General features: G+C 50.2%; 11 protein-coding genes across 11 annotated transcripts; 4 read left to right on the forward strand and 7 right to left on the reverse strand.

The window, feature by feature from the left end:
- Positions 1-1,467: 1,467 nt before the first annotated feature.
- On the reverse strand, positions 1,468-2,664 carry EJ05DRAFT_481770 (Zn-dependent exopeptidase; the record flags this gene model as incomplete). Its single annotated transcript, XM_033745112.1, has 2 exons — positions 1,468-2,445; positions 2,497-2,664. The coding sequence occupies 2 exons, from the start codon at positions 2,662-2,664 to the stop codon at positions 1,468-1,470; spliced, it is 1,146 nt and encodes a 381-aa protein (XP_033605345.1).
- A 1,682-nt stretch (positions 2,665-4,346) lies between these two features.
- Positions 4,347-5,759, forward strand: EJ05DRAFT_471861 (uncharacterized protein). Its single transcript, XM_033743049.1, has 3 exons — positions 4,347-4,597; positions 4,646-4,762; positions 4,815-5,759. The coding sequence occupies exons 1-3, from the start codon at positions 4,430-4,432 to the stop codon at positions 5,667-5,669; spliced, it is 1,140 nt and encodes a 379-aa protein (XP_033605346.1). The 5' UTR covers positions 4,347-4,429; the 3' UTR covers positions 5,670-5,759.
- A 394-nt stretch (positions 5,760-6,153) lies between these two features.
- On the forward strand, positions 6,154-7,279 carry EJ05DRAFT_495747 (uncharacterized protein; the record flags this gene model as incomplete). The annotated part of the gene is made up of 3 exons (XM_033746285.1): positions 6,154-6,405; positions 6,465-7,184; positions 7,235-7,279. The coding sequence occupies 3 exons, from the start codon at positions 6,154-6,156 to the stop codon at positions 7,277-7,279; spliced, it is 1,017 nt and encodes a 338-aa protein (XP_033605347.1).
- Positions 7,280-7,569: 290 nt separating this feature from the next.
- Positions 7,570-9,269, reverse strand: EJ05DRAFT_534361 (uncharacterized protein; the record flags this gene model as incomplete). The annotated part of the gene is made up of 2 exons (XM_033749181.1): positions 9,245-9,269; positions 7,570-9,184 (listed from the first exon to the last, which is right to left on the reverse strand). Exons 1-2 carry the CDS (start codon positions 9,250-9,252, stop codon positions 7,570-7,572), a joined length of 1,623 nt encoding a protein of 540 aa, XP_033605348.1. The 5' UTR covers positions 9,253-9,269.
- Positions 9,270-9,493: 224 nt separating this feature from the next.
- On the reverse strand, positions 9,494-11,563 carry EJ05DRAFT_471863 (uncharacterized protein). The gene is made up of 4 exons (XM_033743050.1): positions 10,707-11,563; positions 10,426-10,656; positions 9,780-10,374; positions 9,494-9,729 (listed from the first exon to the last, which is right to left on the reverse strand). Exons 1-4 carry the CDS (start codon positions 11,208-11,210, stop codon positions 9,689-9,691), a joined length of 1,371 nt encoding a protein of 456 aa, XP_033605349.1. The 5' UTR covers positions 11,211-11,563; the 3' UTR covers positions 9,494-9,688.
- Positions 11,564-11,737: 174 nt separating this feature from the next.
- On the reverse strand, positions 11,738-13,183 carry EJ05DRAFT_516358 (glycoside hydrolase family 43 protein; the record flags this gene model as incomplete). Its single annotated transcript, XM_033748649.1, has 3 exons — positions 12,525-13,183; positions 12,407-12,471; positions 11,738-12,357 (listed from the first exon to the last, which is right to left on the reverse strand). Exons 1-3 carry the CDS (start codon positions 12,812-12,814, stop codon positions 11,738-11,740), a joined length of 975 nt encoding a protein of 324 aa, XP_033605350.1. The 5' UTR covers positions 12,815-13,183.
- A 1,343-nt stretch (positions 13,184-14,526) lies between these two features.
- On the reverse strand, positions 14,527-15,831 carry EJ05DRAFT_471865 (uncharacterized protein). The gene has a single exon (XM_033743051.1). It carries the CDS (start codon positions 15,745-15,747, stop codon positions 14,956-14,958), a length of 792 nt encoding a protein of 263 aa, XP_033605351.1. The 5' UTR covers positions 15,748-15,831; the 3' UTR covers positions 14,527-14,955.
- Positions 15,832-16,079: 248 nt separating this feature from the next.
- Positions 16,080-18,737, forward strand: EJ05DRAFT_516364 (uncharacterized protein; the record flags this gene model as incomplete). Its single annotated transcript, XM_033748650.1, has 5 exons — positions 16,080-16,098; positions 16,155-16,250; positions 16,304-16,890; positions 16,939-18,426; positions 18,477-18,737. The coding sequence occupies 5 exons, from the start codon at positions 16,080-16,082 to the stop codon at positions 18,567-18,569; spliced, it is 2,283 nt and encodes a 760-aa protein (XP_033605352.1). The 3' UTR covers positions 18,570-18,737.
- A 571-nt stretch (positions 18,738-19,308) lies between these two features.
- EJ05DRAFT_20027 (MFS general substrate transporter) lies at positions 19,309-21,471 on the forward strand. Its single transcript, XM_033739735.1, has 4 exons — positions 19,309-19,718; positions 19,763-19,865; positions 19,914-20,621; positions 20,695-21,471. The coding sequence occupies exons 1-4, from the start codon at positions 19,463-19,465 to the stop codon at positions 21,272-21,274; spliced, it is 1,647 nt and encodes a 548-aa protein (XP_033605353.1). The 5' UTR covers positions 19,309-19,462; the 3' UTR covers positions 21,275-21,471.
- On the reverse strand, positions 21,176-22,666 carry EJ05DRAFT_20071 (uncharacterized protein). Its single transcript, XM_033739741.1, has one exon. The coding sequence runs from the start codon at positions 22,488-22,490 to the stop codon at positions 21,669-21,671; it is 822 nt and encodes a 273-aa protein (XP_033605354.1). The 5' UTR covers positions 22,491-22,666; the 3' UTR covers positions 21,176-21,668.
- Positions 22,667-23,407: 741 nt separating this feature from the next.
- Positions 23,408-25,493, reverse strand: EJ05DRAFT_495756 (4-coumarate-CoA ligase; the record flags this gene model as incomplete). Its single annotated transcript, XM_033746286.1, has 4 exons — positions 23,408-23,494; positions 23,551-24,455; positions 24,524-24,557; positions 24,612-25,493. The coding sequence occupies 4 exons, from the start codon at positions 25,491-25,493 to the stop codon at positions 23,408-23,410; spliced, it is 1,908 nt and encodes a 635-aa protein (XP_033605355.1).
- Between the last annotated feature and the right edge of the window lie 759 nt (positions 25,494-26,252).

The raw sequence follows: 26,252 nt of genomic DNA on the forward strand, positions 1-26,252 counted from the left end.
AGCTCGAGGGATGAAAAACGTGTGGACACTGAGCCGACACCCTCATTCTCGATATGTGATCGTCGGTTATGATGCCAAGATTGGTAGCGGACAGATACTTTGTATCCCCTAGCCTAATGGGGCAGGTTGTGAAGCAAGCTGGGCGGCCCGTCGGAGAATTCTTGGCATCTTTGAGGAAATACTGTATCCGGTGACTACGGCAATCATGTCTGGCAGATGACGTTTCTCATTCGGGAGGTGGCTCAAGGAGTAATGTCTTGCGATAGGTAATTGTTTTGATTGCCGCCGCTTAGCGGACTAGAGATGCGACCTCATGAGTGGTCCACGGGCAGGGCCATACAAGGCAGGTGTGTCGCGACCAATCTTTTCGAGCTTCGGCTCCATGCTATGCCCAGGGTAGATGATAAGCAGGTCTATACAGCCTATGTTACATTCCTATTCGACTGTGGCGGCGGAATCAGATGGCGGGCGCTCGCATGCTGTCCTTCTTGAATCAGCCTCATCAGTTCCAGGCGGGCTGCCAGGGTGGGGCAGGTAGATCGCCAGCAGGGAGATCGGCATCAACATCGCGTGCTGGGAATCGTGGGTCGTGTATATCTCCGTGAAGACCAGCTACAGCGCCAAGTTGGGAGATTTGTGTGATCGATGTAGGGCACAGAGTAAAACCGTACCGCTGAATCGATGACAGAGTCCGATGGGCATTCGAGTAAGCGAAATGATGATAACTAGAGAGTAGCACTGCAGGTAAGACACCAGACTGAACCTCGCCTCGGCGGGCAGGGCTTGTATTCAAGACCTCGGCATGCATTGATAGTATGGGCACCCGCAAGTACAAAAGATATCAAGTACTGTCTTTTTGCTCCCGGGTGAGTCAATCAATCATAACCGCTGATGTTCGCAGGATTTCGTGTAGGCGATGATATTATACCGTTGTACGTAGTCGATCGAGTATGAAACTGCAGCTTTGACGATTTGATCAGATCGATGATAGTGCGTAGGTAGTGAGATCTGGATCTATTGTCCCAAAACAAGCTCTGGCCCCTGTTGTACCTGCATGCTGCCAAGATGAATTCTCGCCGAATGCACGCCGCAAGGCTTCTACCAGTCGACAAAGCTTGCGTGCATATACGTAGCATTCTTCTGAGTTTCTTGTTGAAGTCATGATGTCAAGCAGTACAAAGACAACAGTTACGACCTCTTGTGGGCATTTCTTATCTTGTACGTTATAGCTCAGAGTCTCAGGGTGCCGCACTCGCGCTACGGAGCGGAGCGTGGTGCGTGGTTTCAACGGCCAGCGCATCTTGAAGGATGGATCGAATTAGATATATTCTGAAAAGTCTGAGCAGCAAAATGATCGATGAAAAGTTATGTAGCCATGCCCCATCGCCTCCCATATATTTCTTTCCAACGCCCTGCGATATTGACGTGGCACCAAGAATGAAACCTGCCTCGTCGTCCGTCGACCAACTACTCAAACTTCGCATAAGCCAGCTCGTAAGCCAATGCCAGAGTTAGCTTCGCATGCTGTAGCATATGGTCAAACGAAAGGTACTCAATTTTGTCCTCTGTAGTGTGGATCTTGTTATCCGAATACTTGAAATCACTTTCAATCACGAAAGCACTTGGATATCCCGCTTTGCTCGCACTCGCATGATCGCTGCATGCATATCCACACTTCGTCAGCACAAATGGAATATCGCAGTAATCTGTGATAACCTCTTTAATGAACTCTGTGAGCCCAGGGTCCACAAAGTCGGTGATGACACCGACAGACTCGGGCTCGCCGGCGTCGATAGTCTTCTGGACGTAGCCCGTCATATCTTGCTGTAGCATGGCCTTCACATCACGGCCCTCTTTCTGGTAGGACTGGAAGATAGCTTGGGAGCCGAGGAGGCCGCCTTCCTCGGCTGAGTACCACTGGAACTCGAGTGTATTTTCGGCTTTGCCAGCAAGGATGTCTTTGTCGGTAAGGAGAACACGAAGAGCTTCCCAGATGGTGACGGTGCCGGAGCCATCGTCGTCAGCCCCAGGAGCGGCAAGGAGCGAGGGCAGGAAAAGGTTGATGGAGTCCTGATGAGCGCCAATGACGACTGTCTTCTCGCTCTTGCCGGGGATAGTCACTATCAAAGAGTTCTGCCCCCACGGGTGCGGAAAGTGTACGGCCGTGATGTTGTGGTCCAGCGCGCCTGCGTCTTTGAGGGTTTGAGTTACAGACTCCAGCAGCCATGATGAAGACTGTGCGCCGTAGGTAGACTTGTAGTACCTAGTATGGAAGGAGGTGAATTTCTCCAGGTGCTTACGCATGTTGTCCTTCTCTAGCTTCTTTATCATGGGCGAGATGGTGTCGTTGTATGCAGTCTTGGACGGAAACTTGACTTTAGCCATAGTTGAGGAGGCATCGTTGAAGTCGCGATGGTTTGTGATGTCGAAGAAGTTCTGTCCGGCCTAAAAGAGGTGTTAGCATAGAGTCAAGCACGCGAAAGAGATGAAAAGAACCTTGCGCAACTCCCACTTCTCGTCCTCTGTAATCCATCTCGTATTGCCTGGTGAAAGCTCAACAAGGAAGCGCTCATTGCTCTGGAGCGGGACTTGACCTGGTCCCTGAATTGAACGGGCATAAGTACCAGCCGCAAGGCAGGCTGGAAGAATTAAAGAGGCCTTCATAGTCGGCGATTATGCGGGCGTGAACAAAAGACGGTGGTCGAGCTTTCAACGCTGGATCTCTTATGATTCAGGTACCTGGTAGTTACCTGCTAGGTACTATGGCGATGATGACGCAAAGGAGGCTGGGCGGGTGCCCGGAGGTCGGCCCTCCAGCTCCACTGTAGAAGGTTTGGAAGACCCCGGCCGAGGGACCACACCGCTTTCGTTGTTTTGACAACAGACATGCGCTTGCACCACCCGTCCTTCCGTGACTTTCATACTCATACTCCTGATACTATGACACAAGGATTGAAAGGACTGCAAATAGCGCCGGAGCCGTGGCCAGCATGTCAGAGCCTTGAGATGCGAATTCCTCTTCACCTTTCCTAGATCGAGGCGCCTTGAATTAGTGGCAAAGTAGATCTTGACCGAGCTAGTATCATCCTCTACTGAAGACATTCGATCTTTGATATTCCATGGTCTATACAAAGACCATGAGCGAATATCTCATTCTTTGATCTGCATCTCAAGCGCCTACAGAGCCTTTTCGGTGAGAATCAGTTTTCTGCCTGGTAGGCTTTCGAGTCTGAGAACAACATCAAGTCTTTAACATATGCGAACCATAGCTACCTAGCAGCAGTATTGAGTTCGTCCGTATGCTCTGGTAGACCTCATTGATTTGTCGCTATGCAGCTTCCACGCTTCAAAGCTCCATTGCCAAGATCAAGGTAGTCAGCCCCAGGCGCGAAAGGTTCTGAGCGAGGTTTCAGCAGTTCTATCATCATGAGCCATTGTTGATAGCGGTCTGGTATATCAAGTGTGACGCCGACGCCCTTCACTTGCACAGATTATAGATAACGGAAAGGAGTACGACGGTCCACAAATGGAAAGACGGTGAACAACCCATGCTAATGAAAGCAGCTCACTTCGTCTACCCTGAAGGCTGAATATCCATCTAGATACCAGAACATATAGCCGGCCGCGTAAATCATATCTTCTCTCGAGAGAAGTCTTGAAGATAGTCTTGCCCATACGACTGATCGAGCTAGCTTGACAAATCCATGCCCGTCCTCCATCGGATGAAACACATGCAGCCATGGCCATTCACTCGACCCTAGGTAGTAATCGATCGGGTACACCAGAAAGATAAAAGGGATTTCAACTAAGTCGATGACGAGGTAGAAAGACTCAATGCCAACCCTGTGTGATTGGGAGTGAGGAAATGCAACTGCCTAGTGAGGCGTAAGAGAAGATGAGAGCGCTCGCATATGGTTGAGCGTTCATGAATAATAGATTGTGAACTTTGGCCGTCTCTCCTTCAAAGCAAGAGCGAGTTTATGCAGTGGGTTAGGCGCTAAGTGGTTTCAGCATTGTTGAGGTCACTACGGGAATCTCCTGAACGTTAAAAAGCATGAGGTCGACTTATTGAACATGACACAATGCAACGTTCTTGAGACAAAAAGCTTCGGCTTGTTGTCGGGGTGTTGGGCTCGTAGGGCTCCAGTCTTGATAGACAACGTACAGAAAATCTTTAAGCATGCTAGGGTGAGATGCCGGCACTAGCCAAGTGAATTCAAGGAGATCGTGGAATTGAAGTTTGACCTGCCTACCTGTTTCGCAAAATTTTCGCATACAGGTCTTATTTAATCTTCTCGTCAACTTCTCGTTGCTCTCTATACCTGTTTCCCCGCCACTTCGGATTCTACATTCGTTCCATTGTCTGATCGCACGTACAGTCCATAGCAGCCGACACCGACGTGGTCAATAAATTCTCAGAACATCCAACATGGCGCCTAGCGATGATGGGTTTGGTCAGTTGCTCGAGACGGGCGAATACAGTGACTGTATCATTGTATGCATAGGACCTGAGGTCAACTACGAGTTCAGAACTCATAAATCTGTCGTCTGTTGCCAATCGCCCGTCCTAAGAGCGGCTTTCAATCGCTCATCCATGGCACGTTTGCACCGACAGTCGAATAGGAACAAGGCTGACCTGGTCTAGGAGAATTCTCCCGACACCATACTCATCGAGGACTATGACCTGACTACGGTTGCACACATGATGGACTTCCTTTACAAAAAGTCATATAGTGTCAATGTCACCGACGTTGACGACAAGGTAAGAATGGGCATCCACGGTTGGAGCAAAAAGTGAGCTTACTCAAGATGAGGATATTTCCAACAAATTGATCCAGCACATCCGCGTCAATGCTATTGCGGAATGCTACAAGATCGAGCAGCTCAAGTCGCTCGCGAGCTCCCAATTTCATTCACTTCTAGAGTCCTCTTTCACAATTACCGGGCTAGCCCACGTTATCACCGAGCTCAGCGCAATAAACGAGACGTCGATGAAGGCAGATCTAGCGTCCGCCCTGTCAAAGAACCCTGCGAATGCCGTGAAGTATCTATCAGCACAAAGAGGCAAGGTCGACGAGCTTTGGTTCTATGTATTGCTCTGCTTCGGGCTGGAGCATGGGGCGATACAGTCGCATCTAGATAAGACGCAGGCTATGCTCTCACATGAGGAGACTGAGATGGAGAATGTCAGAAGTAAGCTTTCAGAGGTGATGACTGAACTGTCCGACGCCAAGGTTGAGCTATCAAGCACAAAGACTGAGCTTTCAGATCTAAAGACTCTGTATCATGTTACTCAGTCACAGCTACAAAGGCTTGAAGCCGCGCTCTTGACCAAGGAGACCCAGCTTTCCACTACAAATGCTGGACTGGCGCACTCAAAAAACGATCTTTCAAACGTGGAAATCTTGCATTCAAGGGAGCTCACAAAGGTGAAGGCTCAGCTCGCGAATGTGAAAGTCGAACTTGCGAATACGACAGCGAAGCCAACGAGACAAAACGCTTCAAGGCAAGGATTGACCGCGAATCAAAAAGACGAGTTGGCGGATTTCAAAGCCTGCGTGAAAAAAGTCAACGATACAAACGAGTGTCGACACTGTGGTGAGAGCTTCAAATGGCGCGTCGACGGTGCTCTCAATTTGCGTTGCGGAGCCTGCACAACACGAAACTGATATGAGCGTCGCTCTCGTTTGAGCAGATTAATTTCTCTCTCTTAAGATAAAGGACTATGCTACATGGGTTAGGGAGTGGGCTTGCAGGATGATACTGTGACGACTCAAATGTTGGACGGATAGCATTGAAGATAGATCCAGCAATCACAAACACGTAGACCCAGCGAAGGCAATCTAATATTCTGTTTCAGTACTGCTTAGGTCTTGGGACTGGGTTCCCAGGGAGCAGCCTTACAGTATGTATCTCACGACACTGTGACACTTTGATCATAAAGCGGTGCCACAGTGCTTCCCCGTGGTGAAGTGAAGACAATCTGAATTGTTCATTGTTGTTGCCATTGCCGTCGACGCGGAAACCCTCAAGACGCGTCCTACCCATGCACTGTACGCGTGGTGGCAAACGGCGAAGTAGCTAGTTCGTAGGTCGTTCGCAATATTCATTTTCTTAAAGATAGAGTTAAGCAATCCCTCAGCCTGTCAGTTCATGACTCTACACCCAAGTTCAACAGAGTTAGAATCAGATCTTCTTCGCAACACGAGTTTCACATCCTCTCAATTTGACGAGTTGGACATGATGGTTTCAACATCGTCACTGGAAGTCTTTAAACAGCTTCTCAAAACTGGCGACTACAGTGACTGCACGCTGGTATGCGAGGGTCGTGAGTTCAAGACTCATAAGTCCGTAGTTTGCTCACAGTCACCTGTACTAAAGAAAGCACTCGACGGTTCATTCAAGGTTAGTAATACCTTCCGGCTTTAGCAATGTTTCCGGTACCGGTACCAAAGTATTTATAGGAGGGCATCACAAATGTTGTCAACATCGAGGCGTTCGACGTAAATACGGTTGAGTGCATGGTCAACTTCCTATACACTGGAGACTACAGCGTCGACATGTTTGTAGAAGAAGAGGTAACCGAATCCCGGGTCGATCTGGGAGGACGCAAGTCCAACCTAATCATGAACATCAATGAAGGTATTGACGGTGTCATGTCGGGACTGGCAGAGACGCATCTAATCGATCTAGAGGATCCTCCGGACCTTAAGTCAGTCGATATATCTGCTATGCTTCGACCGCATATATGCGCCAACGCTATTGGCGATTTCTACTTTCTCCCAGACCTGAAAGCTTGTGCGTCAAAGAAGATCGAAGCCATTCTGAAAGATACCTTCAGCGTCCAAGGTTTGGCCGAAGTCATACGTGTAGCCTCTGAAGTCAACCACGACGATCCTATGAAGCATCTCGTTATCGACGCAATTGTGAAGAATATACATGAGGTCATGGAGGACGAGACGCTTAACAGATCTGAACTGGACGCTTTTCCGTTGGACTTGATCAAGAGTCTCTATCAACGACTACAAGCGACGGAGACCGAACTACGCAGATACAAAAAGGAGTATAGAGCATTTTTGTCCACGCAGGAAGATCTGGTAAAGCTCAGGGCTGATCATCAACATTTCGAGACCCAACTCACGACCGCGCTGACGCATCTTCGCACGACACGCCAATGCAGGAACGTAAACTGCAAACGTGACTTCGCTAGTTACCTTGAATGGAATGGGTCTAGCGATTCGCCTTGTTTTTTGTTGCGCTGTCAGAGGTGCAGATGTAAGCACTGAGGTGTAGACAGCGTGTAAGTAGCGTAGCATGGCCTCATAAGCTTGAACGATAGAGTGTCGCTTTATCGGGAGGAGCGACTTTGTGTGCGAAATTGCACTATGAGAAGTGGAATTACTGCAGATTAAGGGGATCCTGAGTGCGTTGGATAGACTTTGATCGGAACGGGACGCTACAATTCATCATAATGTTGGTATGCCACGACATTCTAGCTCTCCCGTCAATTTTCATCCAAGAAACCCTGAAAGCAGTTATTATCACAATTGGCACATTAGCCGGTCAGAACTAGACGTCCGTAACAATGATACCACAATCGTCCAGCTTATGGCGTAGTTTTCTCAAGCCTTTCGGTGGCTTCACCTTGCTTTCACTCTCACTCAACTCAACGTTGAATGTTTTCAATGCAAGTAGCACCTTGTCCTTCTCATCCCAGTCCGCCAGTATCCAGTCAAACATCTCAATGTCGCTCTTCCTCGCTCTCAGTAACAGATTCTCGAGTGTCCTCGGTAGAGATTCGAGAAAGGGCAGCATTTCATCTTCCTCCTCAGAATCCACCGGACTGTTGTTGTCTGACTCGTGAAACATCCGTACATCCAAGCTCAAACGCTTTAGTTTGGTCATGCCTTTCATGTCACGTATGGAAGCCTCAATAATTCCAGGTTCGTCTGTTCCAGGAGTGTGCAAGTTTAGCACCTCCAGCCGGTCACCACAACCGTTGATCAGGCCTTCCATTACCTCTCCTGGTGCCCATGCATATCCACAGCCGTGCCATTTGACATCATGCGAGTATTCGAACGACCGTAGGGCTGGAAGGCGTGATGTGAGATTGAATGCTTCGTCGCCTCCAAGTATACAGCCTTGTAGTGTAACTTCCGAAAGGTTAACGCTGAACTGGTCGAATTGTGGCTGGAACGGGAAGCCAGTGTAGCCGTCATCGAGCGCAATGAGTCCTCGTGCAGTCCATTGCTTCATGCTATTGATCGCGATGAAAGGGGTCACGGAGCTCATGAAGGGTCGAACGTCATGAGCGATTTCGCACCATGGGATCAGGCGCTCCAACTTCGCTAGAGATGCCACTTCAATTGACCGTGCCTTGTTTGCTTGTGTGGCGATGAGTCGTAACACGCGGCCCGCATCACAGTCCGCCTCGACGACTTCGTCGTCCCGGATACGCTGAAAGTACTTCTCGGGGACATCGGTCCATTCGGAAGGGAGACATAGCTCCTTCACGTTAGGAAGTAACGTCAGGAGGCACACTTCAGCGTGAAACTCCCCAACATCCTTCATGGCGTCGAGCCATTTGTCAATGTTCTGACTCGCTTGCTTCAAATACCAATTCTGATCCAATAGCTTGCGCAGCGCTCCTGTCTCGGCTTCCCTCCGCCATAGGTTCTCCCTGGTCTTTTCCAATCCACCATAAACGTTATCTCGAGACCATATTTCTTCCCCAACGTGCAATTGGTCACTGTTCATGTCGAGGTAACGTATATAATCTAAAATCTCAGGCTCACGGGCAACTTTGGACAGGAACTCAGACGCCTTTGTGGATGGTACTTCGTCACGGCGGACGAACTCCGCATTCCGTTCAGGAGGAAAACATGCAAATTGATATCGGTGAGTCATCTCCATATGATGATCCACTCGGAACTCGCCTATGGTAAACAGCGACTTGCACGTCATCATGAATGCAACGTAGTCATCTGGAGGCAGTTCACTTATAAGTAGTCGGAATATGTCAATTGGTAGGTCCATTAGCCCCTTTCCGTGCTGTGTAGCATTGTAGGCGCTTGGTGTGCCAAAGTTGCGACGTGGAGTGATGTGTCCAGATGTACGTGTCGTGTCAGTGGGACCTTTGCTGAAGCCGTCTTGACGAATGACTTTTGGCGCGGTTTGTGCTGTTCTATCGTTGTTAGAAGCAGGCCTACCTTTGTTGAGTTATAGAATGAGGAGTTGAATTTACCGTGCCATGATCAGAAGGTGTGCATCTAACAGAAGCTACAGCAAAGTGGATTCTATACGGAGCAAGCGTACTTAGCAGTTCCAGCGTGGTCGAAGTGAAGATGCATCAGAGGAGAGTGCGCCGCCAGTTCCCAAATGGCACTTATGTAGGGTGGCGACAGAGGTTAGCCACAACTTAAAAGCTAACAAGTATTCAGGCGCGTATGCCTAGCTCAACTAGGCAGAACGCGGTTCACATTACAAACACGTCCGCCGATCTCACAGAAATCCTAGGCAGCGCAGTGACAGCTTGTCGCTGGCAACTCATCGACTTCGGCACGCTCATGATAGCAGAATGGCCAAAGTAACGGCTGCAAGTAATTGATTGGGCTGATTTTCTATCAAATGTGTATATTCATGCACACTTCTGTAGCAAAGGCTTTGGACATTCCTACGCCCAGTCTCGTTATTGCTCAGAGTTGTGCCCTGTAGGACCCTGTGATGTGTCTGTGGGCACGTTAGCTGAATAGATTGAGGGCAGAGGGAGCATTTCTGACAATCAACAGTGACAAAGGCGCGATCAACTTCAGTTAGACCTTCGAGACAGTATTGCAGCGTTTCAGCAATGTCGTGAGCTCTGTTCAGTGGACTCTCACCATCCACTAGCAAGTCAACCTCAACCCACACACCATCCCCTGCGTGGTAGGCTTTGATACTCTTATACGCGCCGACAAGCGGGGAAAACCGATATGCAAGGTACGTGATCTTTCGAAGTAGATTATCATCCGCGGCTGCACCCGTCAATCTTGTGACATTCGCTATGCACGTTTCGGACCAGTCGTAGATGATGAAGAGTGATAGCAGAGCAGCGCCAACTGGATCAAGCCACCAGGTATCGGTTTTGCTTCCAATGATTGGAAACAAGAGTGAAAGGGTATTGAAAATGACATCAGTCTTGCAGTCTTGTGCAAGAGCCTGAACTTGTGTGGTCTTGATAGGCATGCAGCCGAACCAGATAATACCTTTAATGCCAATAGTACTTGCCATGGCCCCTATTGCAATTGCAGGAAGTGCTACAGCTGACTTTTCACCACCTGGGAGTAGCTTTTGTACAGACTCTTGAAGGATTTGCAGGAACGAGACAATCATGAGCTGGATTGGTTAGCTGGTAAAACACCTAGACTCCTCACTACTTGTACTTACGATTGAGAAAACAAGAATGCCCAACGGCTCTAGACGACGTCGCCCAACGGGAAACTTGGCCTTTAAGCGCTGCAGTCTCCAGTTGACCAACTTGTTCGTTGACCAGACAATCAGTGTACAAAGCAAGTCGAGCGCCGAATCAACCAAGGAAGCGATGAGCGAAAGTGATGATGAATAGAAGGCTGCAATGATCTTCGCGCCGAGTAGCAGAACATTGGCAATGACATTGATCTGCGGCTGTTAGTGAAATGAACATGCACCGAAACAAGAGTCATTCTCGCATTTATCGCCCATTTTGCTTTCCTCTCACTCTTGATTCTCCTTTCTCGCTCTTCTTGGGGCAAGAGGTGCTCGACGCTTTCGTGCTCACGTTGCAGAGCGCCGCCTGTTTCAGCGAAGCCATCGTGATCGAGGTCAGCCGGGTTCATGGAATCAAGCACGTCGTCAGCCATTGACATGACCAATGCATCAACCTCGAGCCAATCATTGAGTCGCTGGTTCTGGTCTTCATAGAACTTCCGAACTTGTTTATTACTGATTTTCTTCAAGTCGTTTTGGCTTCTGCGGAACTTCTCCAGCGCGTGTCCATCAATCTCTTCTTTCAATTTCTTCTTGAACTCATGCACACGGTCTCCCTCCACGGCCCGAAAGACTGCATCTCTAAATTTGAACTTTGCCAGCCTCAGATTCCTCCCACTCTCAAGATCCGCGTGTTTTGGAGCAATGTTCTTCCGGTTCGAGGTTCCATTTGTAGTTCCATAATTGAGCCGTCGCCCTGACACCATGGCTACGTGAAACAATGGAACCGGGAAACACAGTTGTAGTCCTGATTGCCTGGAATCGCGAAGATTTTCACGAAGAATCACTGATTGCGGACAGCCAAGGAACGAGAGAGAGACCAGTGACGTGTGTCAGTTCTATTTAGTACCTTGGGGCTCGCTACGAGGCCGCTGACATCATTCATTTGCCTTACTGAGGTGATCTCCGACCGCGTGTACAGGTGGACGATGCACGGCGCTTCCGGAGAATTCTGCGGCGCAAAGTTCTTCAATCATAGTAGCGAGTTGCATGGCGTCAAATGGATATGTGCGACTGGTGTGAGTTGAGTGGGACGTGAACAATAAAGTATAAGATTATCTAGAAAGCCTTGAGGGTGTGGCAGGGCTCCGGCTCCCTGTTAGAACTAGTGTCTGGGCTTTCAGCCGAAGTTGAAGCTGAAGCTGGCTCCCCTCCACTGAATCTATCCATTTCCTTCACATCGTCTCAAAATCTGCAGCGCAATGCAACACCAAATATCTACGAAAACCGTCGTCTACTCCTCACCTGATGGGCCGTCATACACTGTCCCCAGCGGTTCTGGGACTCCCAGGTCAGGCGTTCCGTCCATCCACCAATCAACAATCTGAGCACTAGTGTATCTGTTACTGCCACAATTACCCGCGATGTCTGGCGTCGCATGGAAAATGTTCCACCATTGCGTTTGATCCGGACTGAGAAAAAAGGAATTATGTCCTGGTCCATTGTTGCCATTCGATGTTTCAAAATGAGGCCCGCTCTTGACCCAGTTCGCCATGTCCAACGGATCATTGCCTCGGTACTCCAGAATGCCAATGGTGTAGTTTGCAGTGCTGCAGTGACTTGCTGAGAATGCAATATATGTACGGCCATCTTTGTACATGGCTGTTGGGCCTTCATTGACCGGAAAGCCATTTCTCTCCCATGGAGCCGACGGCTGGGACAGCGTCCGGCGCTCCCCAAGTCGACCAGGTTCTTCGAGTGTGGCAATGCAGAGACTCTGGTCTTGGCTTGGTCCATCACGGCAGGAGAACATGAAGTATCTTCTTTTGTTAACAATAAGAACAGAGCCATCGATGCCCCATTCACTGCTCATCTGGCCGAGGTAACTGTACGGATCCCACGGACTTGAACCACCTGGCAATGGTAAGCGCTTTTGTCCTTTGTTTTTGGCTAATGTTTATACCTTTGAGCACATGCAGGCGATTGGAGTCTGTATCGCAAGCACTGGCAGAGTAGTATAGATACCAGCTGTGTACGACTTGTAAGCGTTGGCCCAAACACATTTACAATCCTGTGCTTACTTTCCATCCAGCAAATGGATTTCTGGCGCCCATAGGTCGCATTTTCGAGAAGGCTCAGTATCCGAGAACACAATTTTGTGCTCACCGGTCTTTAGACTTTCGAGATTCTTTGCACGAGTGATCTGGATCGTGGGCGAAGTTGTAGTGGTCAAATACCAAAACCCATCATGCCAGACAATAAAAGGGTCTGCACCGTCCACTTCTTTCAACGGATTACTGTATTTGGCTGCGTGTACCAGGGTGAATACCGATACAACAGTGGCAAGTATATGATAGATCGAGAGAAGCATGTTGGCGTGCTTGATGGATAAGACTTGTGGTGCTGCACGCAAGGTCAACTTATCTACCGGTGGGCCCCTTATATGCTATTTCAATTACACATATGCGAAAATACAGAAAGACATCATCACCCGGCGAAGTCGTCTATTCGCATCAGCAGGGGGAGATCGTCGTGAAGGAGGCATACAGCTGGTCAGCAAGCCCCATTAACGACACCGACTCGTTCGCGATCAGCAGGATGACACAAGCAGTGAAAGGAACCATGGTTCAAGGTCCAGTATTGTAGGTAAGGAATTGCTACCATAGTGTGGTGCGTTCTTACTTCAGATATCTTGGTCACTGTATTTGCTATGATGGAGGGATCAAGTATGAACTGGCGTATATCAATAGGTCACGCTCTGCAGGATGTCCAACCAAATGGATGAATTATATTGTGGCAACCATAAGGCATGGACTTGTGATGTAAGTGGGAAATCTCTCCCATATTCTTAACAGGTGTCTTTTCAGAGCTTTGAACCCTGCCACCACGTCGTGCATACGCTGCCATTTTTACCAAGCCCTACAGCCAAAGAACTCATACTTGGTGTCGTACAACCTCTCTCGTGATGCGACGAAGCGGTGCACCACCGACTCAAACCATGAAAACGTTTTGACCACGAGGCTTATACTGTGCCACACAACTTTTATAACGTCATTCGAAGATCGACTACCCCAGATTCTCTGTGCGACGCCGATGGAGTTTCGCACACCCTTCAGACATGTGGCATGGACCATTCCGACGCATCATTTTGATATAAATCCTTCAGTGACGTCAAGTGCTTATATATTGGGCCTCAGTTTCTCGGCACTTACCAGTCGCCTGCCAGTGATATGATTCCTCAATCCTGTCGAAGCATATAGAACATGTGGACAGCACATTCTGAAGAGTATATGGACCTACGTATGATATCGTGTAACCTTGGGCAAGATGCATTGGGGGGGCACCTATTGGCCTCTGGAGATGTTAGTGATTCGAGCAAGGCGATTTATCTCCAGGGGCAGAAACAAGGATTTGTGATTATGTCGGGTCATCTGCCATGTGTTCTCTGAGCCTCAGCACTCTCACTCGGGTACAAATCATTATATTGCGCTGTGGTCTCTCCAGGCCCAGTATCTAGGACATCTGATATAGGACTGAAAATAGGAATTATAGATAATGAGGTTCGCCAAATCGGATTATAACATAACAAGTAACGCGTCATGCCATTTCGACGCCTCAAGCTGGCTTTATAAACACAAACCAACCTAAGGAAGCCCGTGTGGCTCGCAAGTATGTACCCACCTACACTCATGGTATTAGTTAGGTAGAGCACGAAGAAAGGCGTGATTTCATTGAGCGGCCATTAACGTGCGATAGTGGTACTCGTCACTTCCAAAATCCGAGGACTTGATTCGTGTTCGACAGGCACACTCAATCAGGGCGGGCCCGCACCTCCTCGTGCATTGTCATCACTCCGCTTGTCTTCAAGAACAGCACTGAAATCATGTTGCACAGGACATGCACGTGTATTGCTTTGGTAACCCGGTGTTCGTAAGAGTAAATCAAGCACGCGCACTGAATCATCTGCGTTGTCAAAGCTGGCACGCCCAGCAACGGGGGCGAGAGCTTCGTGTCCACATGTAAGACGACGAAGAGCGAGCTGATCAGAGGGTGGTGTATGTTGGATCAGCGGCTCTGGTGAAATTGACTTGGATGAGGATGTGGAAATGATTGATTCGTGAGTGTGGGTTTGAACGCCTTTCAAAACAACTTGAAAAGGTATAGAAAGCTACATGCCAGGTAGTCATTGACTTTCGTGAGTGCTTCTAAGAGTCTCAGTCATATACATACAGAAATATTCTGGGCATCAATCCGGCTTGATGGACGTTAGAGCCACGTCGCATGTTTATAGTTGCGACTAGTGACCTATGTTGGTAGTCTCAAGGAGAATATGAGCGTTCTTCTCCCTTTGTACTTTTAGCTCGGATCGGGGTCGATTGGTTTGCCTTATTTTACAGCCATATGACAGTTACAGAATTCAAAATAGGTATAATTTGGGGATGCGCAACGCTCGTATAGTTACCGACGCGATATATCGACCATTATAGGGAACACGCAAAGGATACGCCAATCTCACCATCCTTGATTAACAAATCGTTGCACTCGTCTGGTGACATATGAGAACCCCTGAGCAAACCTACGTCGCCATCTTACGCTCTTCAAACGCTTTCTTTTCATGCCCGCTCTCTCGTGAAATTTCTGGCTCAAGTGAGTAGCTCTAATCTTGTTCTTTGTAACAATCATTGTCAACGTGGTAATGGCCTTTTGAAGATCTGAACCGCCAGGCGTTTTAACCTCGCGACCAAGGCCTCGGTATAGGCGCGGGTAGCTATATTTTTGAGGTTCTAGCCCGGGGGACAGAGCGCTCGTGAGACCAGGGGCAGACTGTGTGGTCCCGAAGTCGAGAAGGTGCATTTCTAGTTTGGGTTGTGTGGACTGGAGTGGTTTGGGTGACCAATCCTTGCCAAAGTTCCCGTCGAGGAATTTGCGACTTTCCGCAGAGGAGGTTCTTGTAGGTCGTGAGAAAGCTGAACCATTCATAACAGCGTCGAAGCCATCAAGATGTGTGGTACTTGGTCCCCGTTTACTTCGACTATTGTTTGTAAATAACAAGGATGGGCTTTGTTTTCTTCGTGTCTCTTCCTGTTTGACACCTCTGTTGGGCTGCAGTATTGGACCCAGTGCGTCTTCCTGTTGCTGACGCGATGTACTTGAGAGCGATCGTAGCGAGGTAAAAGCTGTTCGTGCATAATCTGAACGGCAAAGAAGTGCTCGACGAGAGTGTAATGCCGAATGGAAACTTCCAGGAAAAGTTGTTCGCCGGGAACGCAGCAGCGCCGACGCGGCGCGTTGTGTTTCCATCATAAGTAGACCTCAAATCCCGCAGAGAAATGGAGAAAGGAATATACACGGCATGTGCTTATAAGTCAAGTGATGGACTGTACGTTGCGGTTGTATCCAACTCTCCTTTACGTACATGAATTCTTTGGAAAACGGGTCAACTTCGGTAGAACCGCGCGACGCGGCGCGGCGCCGCATTCATAACTTAAGCTTTCGAAGCTTTGATTCCGCTCGCGCACTCACTCTTTCAGCTGGCATTTTCGAGTTCTTCCTGATAGCGCCTCCTTCAAAGAGGCCGAATACAAATCGGTTCTTTACGATACCCCAGTTCCGCCTTTCGTGCTTGAGAAGCATCCATGTACAACTACCAGCAACGTAGGATCTCTTATCTCTCTCGACATTACAAGTCCATGCTAATCCGAATGATACAGCTCCAGCTCAATTTGGGCGCCAGCCAAGCTATGGCAGTTATCCCGGCCAGTCGGCTTCTCCAGGCGTGCCTGGTATGGGCGCACCGCCGGGCATGGGTATGCCAATTCCAGCTGACTTGCCATTTTGACCATACTGACGCGTTGTCTAGGAGGACCACCAGGTATACCACCTGGCGGCGCGCCACCTGGTATACATCAAACCCAGACACCGCAGCCTGGACGGTCCAGCGGGCTCCCATCAAACTTCCAGCCACCCCCAAATCTAAATTTCAACGCCCCAGTCATACGTTTGGGAACTTCTGGTCCGATTAGGCCTGACAATCGCCAGATTAACACCGAAACCATGGTAGCAGGTCCACGAAGAGGACTAGGAATGGGTAGCGGAACAGAGCAACAGCGCCAGCAAATACGAGAAAACATGATGGCCCTGGCTCCGCCCTCAAGAGAAGAGGTCGCGCGCACTATCTTTGTTGGCAACATCACGGAAGGAGTTGGCGGTGATGAGGGTCTCGAGCGGATCTTACGCACAGCAGGAGGCCTCCGTCGTTGGACTCGAGCGTCAGACGCTGATGGAAAACCTTGCAAGTTCGGCTTCGCAGAGTACGAAGATGCTGAAAGTCTCGAAACGGCAATAGAGATTTTTCAGAACATCGAAATCCCTACGAGGAAGATCGAAGCAAATGGGACTAATGGAAAGAGCGAGGACGACGTGCAGCCGGAGATGTCCATACTCCTTGTAAGCATGTTACGAACATCACAGAAACAAAAAGCTCACGTACAACAGGTCGTCGTAGACGAAGCTTCTAAGAAATATGCTGAAGACTGGAAAGGTAAACGTAACGAATCGGAAGAAACTGTCCAATTCCGGCTCGACTCCGCAAAGGAAAATCTTGCGGGTGTCCTGGCAAGCTTGCAGCATCCACAGACTACGCACACCGGTGATCGAGATGGTGATATTGTCATGGGCGATGCGCAAGTGCGCTCAGACCCCGTGACTGGAGAAGTTATAACGATCCCGCTCAGCGTCGACGACGAACTGTCCGATATTCCCGCGGAAATGAGGGAAACTGTTGCTGCAGAGATTGCGGCATTTAGGGAGCGTAGCACTCGACGCGACTTGGAGAGACTGAGGCGTGAAGAAGAAATGGAAGCTGCTGAACGACAGCGTGCAATGGGTGCTCGACGATCCCCTCCGGCTTCTGCGCCGACTGGTCCTGGTGGCGCCAATGGTATTCCTCTTGGGCCTAGAGAGCGAGGTGTTGCGGGTGCGCCGAGTGGGCCAAAAGGCTTTCAAGGAGCGCAAATACCCAAGGACTATCAGGCAGGTGTCAACTTTGTGAACGGCGGCACGAACGGCACTGTGGGTTGGATCAGTCGCGAAGATGATGATGATCCTGCAAGCGATTCCGAAATTGAGAGCCGTCGCCGGGCGAAACTGGAAGCAGAACAGGAGAAGGCTTTCCTGGAGTACGAACGACGATGGGAGAATCGTGAGAAACAGAAGATTGCAGCTATTCAGCGAGAAAAGGCTAGAGAAGAAGATGACAAAGCAAGAGAGGAGAAAGACCGAGCAAACATGGCCAAGAGACTTGCAGAATGGAATGACGATGTCGAAGCCACTCGGCAGGTTGAAGAATTCTATAGAGATCGCACCCAGTGGGCTCGCAATCGTGCCATCTTCCGCGGTCATGAAGCTCGAAATGACGATCGAGATAGAGCTGACGAAGACCGTGAGAAACAGCGAGAATATAAGGAGCGAGAACGGACTCGCGGTCTCGCCGACTCATTCCTCGACCGCCAGGCCGAAGAAATGGAGTCCCGTGTTCAGGCACCCCGCGAGCCTCAAAGATTTAAGATGTCTCTTGGTGCTGCAGCTCAAAAGGTGCAAGCTGCCACTAAGCCTGTTCGTACTGCTGCAGAGGTGGAAGGTTTGTTGGAAGACGAGGAAGACGTCGATGTCTCAAACAAGCGGTCCATCATTCCCATCAAAATCGATACACAAGCAGAAGGCGCGCTGCTCAGCGAAGAAGAGCGAAAGACAGCAGCACAACGTCTTGCAGGAGAAATACCAAACGACACCGAAGCCTTGTGGAACTGGGACATCCGTTGGGATTTCCTGGACGACTCTGTTGTAAATGATCAGCTTATGCCATTCATTGAGCGCAAGATCGTCGAATATTTGGGTGTGCAAGAGCAGATGCTGGTAGACGAAGTTTCTACTCACATCAAGAAACGGCAGAGGCCGGAAAAGCTAGTCGAGGAGCTTTCAATTGTGAGTTTTGCTCTGGGCTAGAGTTTCGATCACAGCTAACACTTCTGCAGGCGCTTGACGACGAGGCCGAGGTACTTGTTAAGAAATTATGGAGGATGATCATATTCTTCTCCGAGAGCGAAAAGCGCGGTATTGCGGGCTGAGGGTGCAGCTAAGTCCAAGTCTGTCTATCTACCCCAATTGATGAAAACAATATTAAGAACATATTCTAGGACCACCTCTCGCCCTTGATTCCGGTTTAGTCAGTTGTTACAGTAAGCATCTAGGAAAGGCGTGCGGCTGCTATGGTATGTAGACAAAATTAAGCAGCGTAAACCACAACAGCAGCCGAATGGTTCACAAGCATGGTGCGTGGTTCTGTGGCACAAGCCATTTGACTGTGTCTAATACATGTTCTAGCGACTAGCACAATACTGAGATATGGTTGCCACATGGCGATTTCAAAAAAAGTCTTTGGGTATGTCAGTCAGTTCTTCTTGTATAATCATATATACCTCCAGTGATCGTATGAAGTCACTTTTTTAGATTCTATGCTTATGGACGGTGAGTTTGTCATCGGCTGTGTACCACAACACTGGCTTTTGGTACTCTGTAAAGCACATTTCGCCTCAAGTTATTCTATCTGCCGTATTGGCAAACGAGGTTCGTATGTTAATTACTCGAGAATCAAAGAGCTTGAAGATAGCCCTCTTCCCGGGGTTGACGTCATATCCCAGAATGAGTTTTAGTTTGTGCTTTCATACTCGGGGCCAGAGGCCGGCAGGGGACAAGAGACACTCAGCCGCCACCACAGGACCACAGTCACCGCTTCGTTCGTCGCAAACCCAAGGTAAATCATTAGCTGATGAAAAAGACTTTGTGCCCGATGTTATTTATATGCGGCAAGATTGATGCCCTGTCATCCTAGTCTTTGGGGTTGAGTACTGTGCTATGTGACCGGAAGGCATCGATCTTGATTTGAGTATAAGTATTCACATCCTCGTTCTGCATTTCACATATTGTCGAGTCCCATTTTCCGAACCACCCCACAATCATCATGTCAGCAAGTGAAAGTGTGCCTGGAACAGAACTACTCTACGACAATGGCGATAGGGACCCAGAGACCTCGAGAAGACTTCAAAACCTACAGCATGTTCGACATGGCGACGGACATATCATACTGGTTCCCCAACCGTCTTTGCATGACCCTAATGACCCACTGCGATGGTCAACAGCGAAGAAATGGACAACATTCCTCAACGGCGTGTTCTATGCCTTCATCGGGTCCGTCACAGGACCTCTGGTAGCAGCAGGTATGCATTCTACACCCTCGAGTACGATAATTAATGATGTGGAGGTATGATCCCACTCTCTGAGTTTTTCGGCGTCTCTCTGCAAATGATATCCTACTCCAACGGCGCAAACCTCGCCTGCCAAGGTGTGGCGACCACCATTTGGATGTACGCATGCTCCCGCCAGTATTCGTATGCTCGCTGACATAGTATCAGGCCGTTTGCCGTCAAATACGGACGCCGTCCCATCTACTTTTTCTCAAACATTCTAATGGGTGTCGCATGCGTATGGCTCGCGCTCGCCTCGCGCGCCTCGTACACTCCCTACCTCGTCGGCCGCGCCTTTCTGGGCATCTGGCAAGCGCCCATCGAATCCATCGTACCGAGCACCGTGACAGACCTGTTTTTCCTGCATGATCGCGGGGCGAAGGTCAGCATATATGGCTTGAGTGTCCTGGGTGGTAACGAGCTAGGGCCATTATTGAGTGCGTTTATCATCCAGAGTCTGGGCGTCGCGTGGAGTTTTTGGATCATGGGTATCGTAGTATTCGTGAGTTGTGTGGCGATGTTTTTTAGTATGCCGGAGACGCTCTATATGGGGCCAAGGCCATCGATTCGAGCCTTGACTGCGGGCGTTGAGGAGAAGTCGAGTCGTGGGACGAGTATGTCTGGGGACACGGAATCGCCCAGTGGCAATATCAACGACCAGCACAGCGGCGTCAAGCCGGTCGAAAAGAGGACTTACTTGTCAGAACTCAAATTCTGGGGCTTGAATGATCCCAATGTCAACCTCCTCCACGCCTTCCTGCGCCCTTTTATCCTTTTCACCTACCCCACCGTCCTCTGGGCATGTATCGTATACGGCTTTTCTCTCTCCTGGAACGTCATCTTAGGCGCGACCGTTGCACAGCTGTTTGCACCGCCGTGAGTCATACCCACCAGTAACGCCACGAAGGCCCCTTCCTCTCGAGCGACTATACTAACAACATTCTCGCAGGCCATATAACTTTGATTCCTCTGCCCAAGGCCTTATATTCGTCTCCCCACTCATCGGATCGCTCATAGGTACATACATCTGCGGGCCTCTCGCCGACCGTATCGCCAACACCGCCACCCGGCGCAACGGTGGGATTCGCGAGCCCGAGATGCGACTGCCCACATGTGCCATTGCGGCCACGCTGACGTTCTTCGGCGTGCTCATCACCTCCCTGACATATACGCATCAAACGCACTGGATAGGCCCGCTATTTGGAATCGGGGTGTTTAGTACGGGTGCGCAGATGGGCGCAACGTTGAGTATGAGCTATGTACTGGACTGCCATCGTGAGCTGAGTGTAGAGTTGATGGTTAGTGTTGCGGCGCTGAAGAGCTTGATTGCGTGGATCTGGACGTGGGTCGTCAATGATTGGATTGAGAGGGATGGGATGATGGTTGTGTATATGAGCATTGCGGCGATCAATGTTGCCGTATATCTCACCACAATCGTACTCTATATATATGGGAAGAGACTGAGAGTGTGGATTCATAGTAGAGATTTGCTGGGCGAGTTGGGCTTGAGGGACAGGTTGGGGAGGTGATGATCTTGATTGCTTCCCACTGGGTCTAGTCAAAGGTGGTCCTTTGGATCCTCGCCGGAGTCCTTGGTTATTCACCGCAGACTTGCAGTCTCGCTTTTGTCACCTGGCGCAGAATAACGATTGAGGTTTTATGTCTCCTTTCCGGGTAACTTCCACCTTGGCAGCACCAACATCGAATGTGTTATCGTGGCAAGCAACATGCTAAGCCTCGCGTAGACTCGACATATTCGATCTAATTACTGCGAGGAATCAGATTGCGAGACTCATCCTCCGCACGTAACAGCTTATTAGTGTTATAGCATTATCTTACAATTACTACCAACGCAAAGAAATATGGCGAAAAGGAAAAGATGACATGATCAGGAGTATTACAAACACGTCGATTAAACACGTCTTATATGCTCTCCTTCGCCTTCCCTGACGGTCCCTTTTGCGAGTACTTCTCCTCCTTCGCTTTCGCCTCTTCCTTCGCTTTCGCCTCTTCCTTCGCTTTCGCCTCTTCCTTCGCTTTCGCCTCTTCCTTCGCTTTCGCCTCCTCCTTAGCCTTATTATCCATCTTCTCTCTCGCTCTCGCCTCGTCTTCCTTCGACTTCTGTTTCATATCCTGGAAATGCTGCTTGAACTCCTCCGCTTTGGCCACCTCCTCCTTCCTCTCCATCTCCCACTCCTTAGCCTCATGATCCGCCTTCTCTCTCTCCTTCGCCTCCGCCTCCTGCTGTTTCGAACTCCCAGCAAACGCCCTCACTGCCAAATAATACAGCTCTGCCATAACTTTACACGCGATCCGGTGCTTCTGCGTGTGACAATAATCGAGAAGATCACTGTGGAACTTATTGTCCACCTGCTTCCGGTGCTTGTCGTCGAAGCTGTGCTGACGCTTGAGGTTGCGGTACCCGAAGTCGTGACGTGAGCACATGTCGCTAAACTTGAAGCCTAGCGGACTCTCGGACGCGTAGCTGCAGCCATTGTAGCTGAAGTCGAAGCAGTCGGGCGTCTTTGCCTCGCGGAATTTGAGGAACTCGGCGAGTGAGAGTTCCAGGGTGATTTTCTGTGTCGAGGCTTCGGAACAGTCTGGGACCGTGACAACTGGGGCTTCGTCCCGTGGGAGGACATGTTGATGAAGCGGCTTGGACGAGGGTGAGAGTGGATGAGGATGTGGGTTTGCGGTAACGAGGGTGGAGAGTGGTAGCGCAGTCACTGCTATGAGGAGCTTCATGGTCTTGAGAGCGGCGTAATTATTCGTGGATAGTCGCGGTTGGGCAACGAGCGTAAGTGTTGGGTACGGGATATGACGAGACTTGTGAGCCTGCCTAATTATTCCTTGGTTGTAGCAGAGCCCATCAATTACTTAAACAGTATAGAAAAGAAATACATGGCGTGTGATCTGATGTTTTTTTCTCGTTTCATGCATGCCAGGAACGTACGTCTGGGAGAACGCAACCAGGGCTGCTGTAAATCAAAGCAGCAGAAGAATTATACAGTAGATCCGACGAGGAGCGACCGTGATCTTTTCGATTGAAGCTTTTTCATCTAAGGCTCAAGGGACAGGGCTGTATGGTTGCACGTAACTATTGGTAGATCGAGCTGTTCAGCGGAGCCGAAGCTCGGCAATTGCCTCGCAAGGCTCGCCGTACGACATGGTCACCATATAGTGAATATGTAGTGAGAAAAATCTGCGTATATAGAACTTGTTGCGTGTCCTCTATATCATTCTTAGTTTGGGGCTCGGGCCGCGAAGCGAGCATAGCTGACAAGTCATCCTAGATGGAATCCACTTGTAATGACATTCGCAGACGAGGTTTTTTTTATGCACAGAGGTCGAGCTAGGATACGTATGTATCAAAGTAAAGAGACTAGGTATCAAACAGCCGTTTTAGGCAAGAGGACTAGCTATTATTAGCCCGCTAGTCTTTCTATCACATGCTAGACTCGTGGTATTTTTAGATATAACATTTGGACTAATTAGTATAGAAAGCGGTTCGCGGTATATTGTTTGTATAGATTTTCGTAATGGTCATTTCTCCGTCAAAAATCTTGTCTAATTGACACAAAGCTTGGATTGTCGAGCGCACCCTCCCTTCGGCTCCTTTGCAGATGCTCGCGGCAGTGACCGACAGGCATGTCGTTCCGCATTCAAAGTTTTGATTTCCTGCCCTGGCCCTTCTCGTAACGGTCACGCATCTCTCTTCTCAACATCTTCCCAGACTCAGTGCGCGGAATCTGCAGGATGCAATCAGTTAGACTCGCAAACGCCAACTGTAGAGCACTACACTTACGGACTCAACCTGCTCGATGCCGCCGTCCAGCCACTTGTACCGGCTCAGCCTTTCCTGCACCCACTTCGTCAACGTCTCAAAAACCTCATCCGCAGTCCTGCCGCGCGCCTTGGCTCCAAGAACGACCCAAGCTCGGGGCAACACCGTGATCCCATCCTCTCCAATCACGCCGACAACACAAGCATCTCGGACCAAACCATCGGGATGATCGAGCAAACAATCCTCAACCTCACTCGGCGCGACCTGGAACCCCTTCACCTTGATCAACTCCTTGAACCGATCCACATACGTGATCTGATCGGCCTCGTCGCGACTACACAGATCACCCGTCCGCAGCCATCCCGGCTCGGCGAAGAGTTCTGCCGTCGCCTGCGCGTCGTGGAAGTATCCAGGCGTCACATTCTCGCCCCGCACCCACATCTCGCCCGGCGTGTTCCTCGTCGGGACGTCTTTCATCGTCGTCGGATCCACGATTCGTCCCGACATGCCCGGCAGCAGGTAGCCGACCGTGTTCAACTTGTCTGCCGAGCTCGGCAGGCCGAAGATGCCACATGTGACTGGTCGTGAGATGGATGCGGCTTCGGACATGCCATAGCCGGAGCCGACGGGTTGTTTCTGCGGAAGCTTGTCGCCGAGTGCTTTGGCGACGTCTGGGGGTAGATACGCTGCGCCGCTGCCGACGGCAATGACGGAGGAGAGGTCGTGTTTGTGCAGGTCTGGGTACTGGGCGAGTTGACGGACGACCTGGGGGACCATGGGTAGAGAAGTGATGCGATATCTTTCAATGGTCTCCAGGGCGTGCTTTGTGTTCCAGCGGGGCAAGAGCATGACATTGGCGTAGCGGAACAGGTTGATCCGGGCGATGTAGACAATTGCGCCGTAGGAGTGGTAGCACGGAACGATGCCTATACAAACAACATCAGTCCTGGACCTCGCCGAACGGAGTCGCCAAACGGTGCTGACGACGGCTTACCTAGAATCTTATGGTGTATAGGATCGCCCCCTATCTTGAAGAATCGTCAGCAACCGCCTTCTACCAACAGATCAGACCAAGCACTCACAAACTCCCCAATAGCCCGACCATCTATAATCGACTGCTGCGCAATCGCAATCGCATTCCGATGCGTAATCATCATCGCCTTGGGCAATCCACTCGTCCCACTACTCTGAAACAAAAACGCCAGTCTCTCCCCACCCACCACCCTCCGCCCCTCAAACCCCCTCGCAACACCCTCATCCACCCCCAAGCCAACCCTCACCAACGCCTCCACCGTCGGCCACCCACCCACCTCCATCCGCCCCCGATCCTCACTCAACACCACAATCTTCCCCTCATCAAGCCAAAACCCCCCTGCCTCCCGCCTCGCCAGCTCCACCGCCCGCCTCACCTTCCCCAGCAACTCCTCATGCACAATCAGGCCCGTACACCGCATCCGGCCCAGCACATGCCGCATCTCCGCCACCGTACTCGCCGGACTCACCCCCCCAAACGGCACTCCCGCCCGGAAACACGCATGCGCCAGCATCGGCCAATCAAGGTGATTCCGGCTGCATATGCCGAGAATCTCGCCGTCCTGGCCCGGACCGTCGCCTGTCGCGGGCGCGCCGAGATGAAGGGGATTCGGCCCGTCCGGGGCGATGGCACGTGCAAAGGCCTTGATGCGTCCGTAGAGCTGGAACAGCGAGACACGCTCATCCGTCGCCGAGGAGATGAGGGCGTCGTAGTCGTGCGGTGGGAGCGGGTTGTCGCGCGGGAAGCAGAAGTCGTGGATGCTGAGGTCTGCCGGGATGGGCTCTGGGAAGGGGCCGTACGGCGAGGAGAAGATTGGGCCTGTTGACGGTTTGTATATCGAGTGCACGTCTGGGGTTTTGGGAGAGACGAAGCGGGTTTGACCGAGCTTTTCGTAGTATTCCAGCGTCGGATCGTGGTGTGAGGACGTCATGATGTTGTGAGGATACTGGATAATTGGTGGTGAGACCGTGGTTGGCGGGATTTTTTTTTTTTTGAAAGCAACTTCTCGCCCTGCCTGGTATTTAATGTGATTCGGGGAAATTAGAAAGTCGGCTTTGATGATAGCATGATAGCTTGACAGCGTTAAGCTAATAAAAGTAATTTCATATATATAAACAAGTAGCATGATATGATCGCGCGGGGCCCCCACCCCTCGATCCATCCGAGGTAGTAGATTTAGGCTCTCAGGCTGACAATTACCATGGATGTCCAACGTGCGCAGGAACAAGGGTATATAGCATAGTCCTGTTCATATTACGACCAGAGGATCTGAAGCGAACGGCTATCCATCGGCAGAAGGTACCCAAACACTTCGATCTGCCGAGATCATCACTCTCCCTAGCTCTTTGTCACCAATCTATATAATACCACCAACAATCATATTCATGTATCGTCTATTCCTGTTTGCCACACTGCATCTATATGTCTACAACAACTTTCACAAACGTACGCCAGAGAGCGGAGAAAGATTGCGTGGCGGCCATATCTGAGTCCTGTATCGTCCAAACGCTCGGTATGCTGCAAATGCGAAATATGTACAAGAATTACAGGCGTCAAGTGACGGGCCTCATGGCATGGTCAGGAGACTAACAAGGCGGCGCAATACATGCAAGAGCTTTGGATGCCCACAGGGTGATGCGTTTGACTGCAACAACACAGCCTGAACATCGGGGCCAGGGGTTCGTGGATG

Source organism: Pseudovirgaria hyperparasitica (genome assembly GCF_010093815.1).
Source record: "Pseudovirgaria hyperparasitica strain CBS 121739 unplaced genomic scaffold EJ05scaffold_1, whole genome shotgun sequence".
NCBI lineage: Eukaryota > Fungi > Ascomycota > Dothideomycetes > Acrospermales > Acrospermaceae > Pseudovirgaria > Pseudovirgaria hyperparasitica.

Excerpts from the sequence above, each read along its gene's own strand:
- EJ05DRAFT_471865 (XM_033743051.1), bottom strand. The coding sequence starts at position 15,747 with ATGATGGAAACACAACGCGCCGCGTCGGCGCTGCTGCGTTCCCGGCGA.
- EJ05DRAFT_20071 (XM_033739741.1), bottom strand. The coding sequence starts at position 22,490 with ATGAAGCTCCTCATAGCAGTGACTGCGCTACCACTCTCCACCCTCGTT.
- EJ05DRAFT_471863 (XM_033743050.1), bottom strand. The coding sequence starts at position 11,210 with ATGGTGTCAGGGCGACGGCTCAATTATGGAACTACAAATGGAACCTCG. Across the intron at positions 10,657-10,706 it reads AAGCAAAATGGGCGATAAAT|ATCAATGTCATTGCCAATGT; the intron begins GCGAGAATGACT and ends TAACAGCCGCAG. Across the intron at positions 9,730-9,779 it reads CGCCTTTGTCACTGTTGATT|ACACATCACAGGGTCCTACA; the intron begins GTCAGAAATGCT and ends ACGTGCCCACAG.
- EJ05DRAFT_20027 (XM_033739735.1), top strand. The coding sequence starts at position 19,463 with ATGTCAGCAAGTGAAAGTGTGCCTGGAACAGAACTACTCTACGACAAT. Across the intron at positions 19,719-19,762 it reads AGGACCTCTGGTAGCAGCAG|GTATGATCCCACTCTCTGAG; the intron begins GTATGCATTCTA and ends AATGATGTGGAG. Across the intron at positions 19,866-19,913 it reads GTGGCGACCACCATTTGGAT|GCCGTTTGCCGTCAAATACG; the intron begins GTACGCATGCTC and ends ACATAGTATCAG.
- EJ05DRAFT_471861 (XM_033743049.1), top strand. The coding sequence starts at position 4,430 with ATGGCGCCTAGCGATGATGGGTTTGGTCAGTTGCTCGAGACGGGCGAA. Across the intron at positions 4,598-4,645 it reads CTTTCAATCGCTCATCCATG|GAGAATTCTCCCGACACCAT; the intron begins GCACGTTTGCAC and ends GACCTGGTCTAG. Across the intron at positions 4,763-4,814 it reads TCACCGACGTTGACGACAAG|GATATTTCCAACAAATTGAT; the intron begins GTAAGAATGGGC and ends ACTCAAGATGAG.